Source organism: Sinocyclocheilus grahami, unplaced genomic scaffold (assembly GCF_001515645.1).
Source record: "Sinocyclocheilus grahami isolate Dianchi unplaced genomic scaffold, SAMN03320097.WGS_v1.1 scaffold264.1, whole genome shotgun sequence".
Classification (NCBI taxonomy): Eukaryota; Metazoa; Chordata; class Actinopteri; order Cypriniformes; family Cyprinidae; genus Sinocyclocheilus; species Sinocyclocheilus grahami.
Window position 1 is genome coordinate 16,703 of NW_015505443.1, and position 4,485 is coordinate 21,187.

Here is a 4,485-nt window from a genome sequence, read left to right on the forward strand (position 1 = left end):
TAAGAGTTAAATCAATAGGGAAAATCAAAATATAAACATTAAAAGATAAAAATAAATGCCCATTGGGATGATATGAACTGAACTTATGGGGATGTACTTGTGATGCTAAAGCTCAGTGAAGTTCATGAACGTGCAGAGGGGTTTTGTCCATATTACCAATATTTTATTGGTCAAGATCCAAATGGGTTAAAACCAGGTGTAAATCTGTTCATCCTTGATCAAACTCGCCAGGCAGTAACTTTCTAATAATCCCGAAGACCTTGATTAGCTTGTTCAGGTGTGTTTGATTAGGGCTGGTTAAAGTCAATATTACATTAAAAAATGGACCCTTATACTTATCTATTCCAAAGTGTAACCTACTTTTTACAGTCAGTTCATCATGGATAAAATCAAATGAGAAGGAAATCAATGGAAGTCAAGTGGGCTGGTAATTCTGGTTCATGTTGATTTTAACAACCATGAGATGCCTAAAGGTTAGTCATCGTGAATCAGGGATGACTCCTGTATTTCACACACACACACACACACACACACACACACACACACAGAGCGATCAGTAAGGGAGTTCTGCATTTAAGATGAAGTTGATTTTCTCACCATCACAACAGATTAAATTAAAGTTTCTTCCTCTTCAACATGAAACTGTTAAATACACACAAAAAACAAACTTTTCAGCATTTACTTATTGGCATGCATGCATTTTTTCTATCTTCATTTATTGCTTTTGTAGACTACCATTATATTTGAACTAGATTAAAGAGATAGTTCACCCAAAAATGAAAATTTGTAAAATGTTGTTTTTTGTAATTTATTTAAATATGATTATTGAAATTAAATATAGTGATTATAACATCTAATAAATCAGTTAGCTGTTGTACCTCTCATCCTGCAGCATTTGAAAATCAGCACGACAGTCACTATCAGATATGGACAAACTGCCAGTACAGAACTGAGTGTGTGGAGGACAGAGATCTGAGATTCTGAATGAGACACTGAAAAAGAGACGCACAAGCACTTTATCTAGCACTATATCTGAACAAGAGCATAAGAAGAAATAAATAAGCTCACATTTACAGCAGCATTCATTTGAGACTCCTCTAACAGAGATCCAGCTCTTGGGTGACTCTCCTCTCTCTGGGTGTTTGCAGTAGTAGAAACCCTCATGTGACTTTGAGACATTAGAGATGATCATCTCTGTAGTTTGATTCTGAATGAGTGATCCATCTTTGTAGAAATCAGCTCTGAGGTTTGGTGGGGTTGAATGTTGATTTAAACAGCGTAGAGTCAGAGTATCTCCTTCAGTCACAGGATGAACAGGACTCTCCAGAATCACAAAAACTACAGAAACAGAGAAGTATATATATATATATGGAGGCATGGTGACAAAAAAATTATCTTAATGATCCGAACACAGAATATGAGCTTTGTCTAATTAGGGGGTTCTTCAGCAGGAGGTCTGTGAGCCCTAGGTACATCAATAATGATGAATATTATTAATGGATTTGCAGTGTAAGCATTGTCACACTTATGCCGGGCTCTCCCTACTCCAACTCACAAGATTTCTGATCAATCTCACCTCATAATCAATACTGGTGAAATCAAGGACCGCAAAAAATGCTCACGACAAACCCTTAGTCAGCATTTGGCCTTAAACAAGGACACTAAGGGCGTACTCACACTAGGCACAGTTGTCTTGTACCAAGCCCGAGTGTGATTGTCACACTATGTGTGTACCACGCCTGAGCCCAATCAAACCGTTCCCAAGCCCACCTCCTCAAGTGGGCCAGGGCACGGTCCAGAGTGATAACACTAGTCCAATGAACAAGACTTAGGGGGTCAAACATGCTCAGGGTTCAGGATCACCTAGTGCGAGTACACCCTAAGACTCATAGCCTTATATACTGATACTTACCTGTTTATCCCAGTGATTTAACTGCATTCTCCAGCCACATCCCGAAAAAAAGACCAGACCAACTACATGAACCCAGCAGGAATGGATTTCGATGCTCACAAGGATCCTAGTCCAACAACTCTGTACAAGCTCTCACCAGCCCCACCACTTCACCATCACCACTACAACCTTTTGTTATGTCAGTCCTGGTCTTTCTGGATATGAACAAATGGAATGAGCTGGCCCTCCTAACCACATATTGCCAAGGACATAAACAGTCAGGCTGCATCTCTCTTCGTATGACAATGCTATGGGGTTGGAGAGATTCATCCAATTGTTCAACTGAGTGTCACATCGTATGAGATCATGCCTCCACAGCCATTCTACCCTGCAATCAATGTTGATATCCTGCCCATTATCAAATCACCCTCCAGAACCCATGGATGAGTCTGTGTATGTGGATGTTCAATTAACCCCTGCTGAGTGCTTGCACTGCTTAACTAATCAATTAAACTTGTACTGTGGAGCTGGCGAACATATTATGGCAGAGTGCCCTGTTAGACCTCCATGCCCCACGGTGAGTCCCATCAATTATTCCCTGGTTATCCACTCACCTCTTCATACTAAAGTAAGTGTTACTTTTGGCTATATCTGCTTAAATATATCGGCCCTGTTTGAGTCCAGTTGTGCCGGCAACTTTATCTCTCTATCCTCTACAGTACATCTACAGTACAGTGCAGTAATCCTAATTCAATACACAACTAGAAAACCCCTTGAAAAGGTTTCAGTCATCACCACATGATCCCAGTCGAACTACAAATTGGATTTTTACCTCAAATTAATTATTCGGGGTGTCCCTAGCTGTCACAATACTCTCCCATCCTCTCCTGGTTGACTGGTGAGATACTGGAGTAGGGGAGGAACTGTTTCTAGGACTGCATCACCCCGCTTCCAAGACCTTCTCAAACCACTACTCAACACCAGTCTCTCAAGCCACTCATCAAGATCAGTGATTGCTCCATTGAAAGCCAGCCATCTATCATTGCTACTTGGATGTCTTCTGTACACAACGGGCCTTACAACTTCCCCCTCATAGACCATGGGACTATGCCATTGAGCTGTAACCAGGTAAGCCTCTGCAAAGAGGGAGGATCTACCCCTTTTCACTTTCCAAACAAAAGGTCATGGAGGAGTATTTTGAAGAGGCTCTAACGCCAAGGATACATCCCTGCCACATTCCACTTTGAGCTTCTTCACTTCCAAAACTGAGAAAGGCTTGAGGATCTACATTGATTACAGTGACCTTAACCAAGTCACCATCAAGTTCTGGTATCCACTCCTTATACCTGTGGTCCTTGAATTATTTAGATGAGCAACGGAATTTATAAAGCTCGGTGCAGCACCTACAACTTGTCGGAATATGAAGGGAGGACGAGTTGAAGACCGCCTTTGTGACCCCTACAGGCCACTACGAATATTGGGTTGTGTTGTATGGTCTGGTCTGGCTCTCCATCAGAGACATCAGATTCTGGCTGCTTAGCCGAAAGTTCTTTGGGAAAAGTCCCCGGTTCGTAGGCTCCTTGACCATCTTGTAGTCACATTTCAACTACAACTCCTCATTTCACTAGAGGATTCATCCCACCTTCCATGTATACTTTTTTAATATCTCATCAACCTTCTCATTTCCTCCTTCCTCAGAGCCCAGTACGGCTGATGGTCCTTTTCCACTACTCCTGGATGATGGGCTGGTGTACGCAATCCAAGTGATTCTCGATTGCCAAAGTTGGAGTGGCTGAGTACTTGGTCAACTGGGAGGAGTATGGCCCAAACAAAGAGTGATAAACAGGGTTGGCCATGACATCAGGGTTTCCGGCTCATAACTGACCCTCAGTCAATATCTGGGCTTAAACAAGGACACTAAGACTCTCTTTGCCTTACATATTGATACTTGCCCATTTCTTCAGTGATTACATGAATTCACAGGCGACAAGGGAGATTACATAGGAGTGGGAACCAGTAAAGACTTTGCACTTTTTCCAAGCTGAGTGTTTTGACTACTCTCTCTGTCAATAAATACCTGTGATTGGGTTCACTCTCCATCCTGTGTCTGTATATTTCCTGACACAGAGCATGTGAACACATTGCTATACAAAAGTTATTTAAAGCCAGCCTTAAAAAGCAACTCAGTTTGTACAGTAGCATTTGGTCCTTGGGCTCAAAATGGTTGAAGACCACTGATCTATTGTTTCCTGAACTTATTTAATCAACTTGCTTTATGTATTGATTTACAAACGGCCAGCGAAGTGAATAAATACATAAATACAGACTTACAGTGTACAGTGATATTAACAGGATGATATTTTTCTCCAGATTCAGACTGACACCAGTACACGCCAGTGTCTGAAGCAATAATCGAGCTGATTGTACATGTAGATCCTGTTTGTGATCCCCACAGTGATGACGAACAATCTTGCAGCCCCCAACTCTCTGTGTATCTTCTCACTCTCCATCTATCAGAGTTACTCTGGTCCTCACAGCTCAGAGAGAGAGAGACAGATGTGAAGTGTTGAGTTCTGCTGGGACTGATGATCAGA

At 41.7% G+C, this 4,485-nt stretch overlaps 1 protein-coding gene across 1 annotated transcript; it reads right to left on the reverse strand.

Moving 5' to 3' along the window:
- Window positions 1-492: 492 nt before the first annotated feature.
- On the reverse strand, window positions 493-4,484 carry LOC107599327 (low affinity immunoglobulin gamma Fc region receptor II-a-like; the record flags this gene model as incomplete). The annotated part of the gene is made up of 4 exons (XM_016290888.1): window positions 493-642; window positions 879-992; window positions 1,069-1,338; window positions 4,223-4,484. Coding segments are annotated over 4 exons (657 nt in total), but the record flags the coding sequence as incomplete, so codon positions are not given.
- Window position 4,485: the final 1 nt, after the last annotated feature.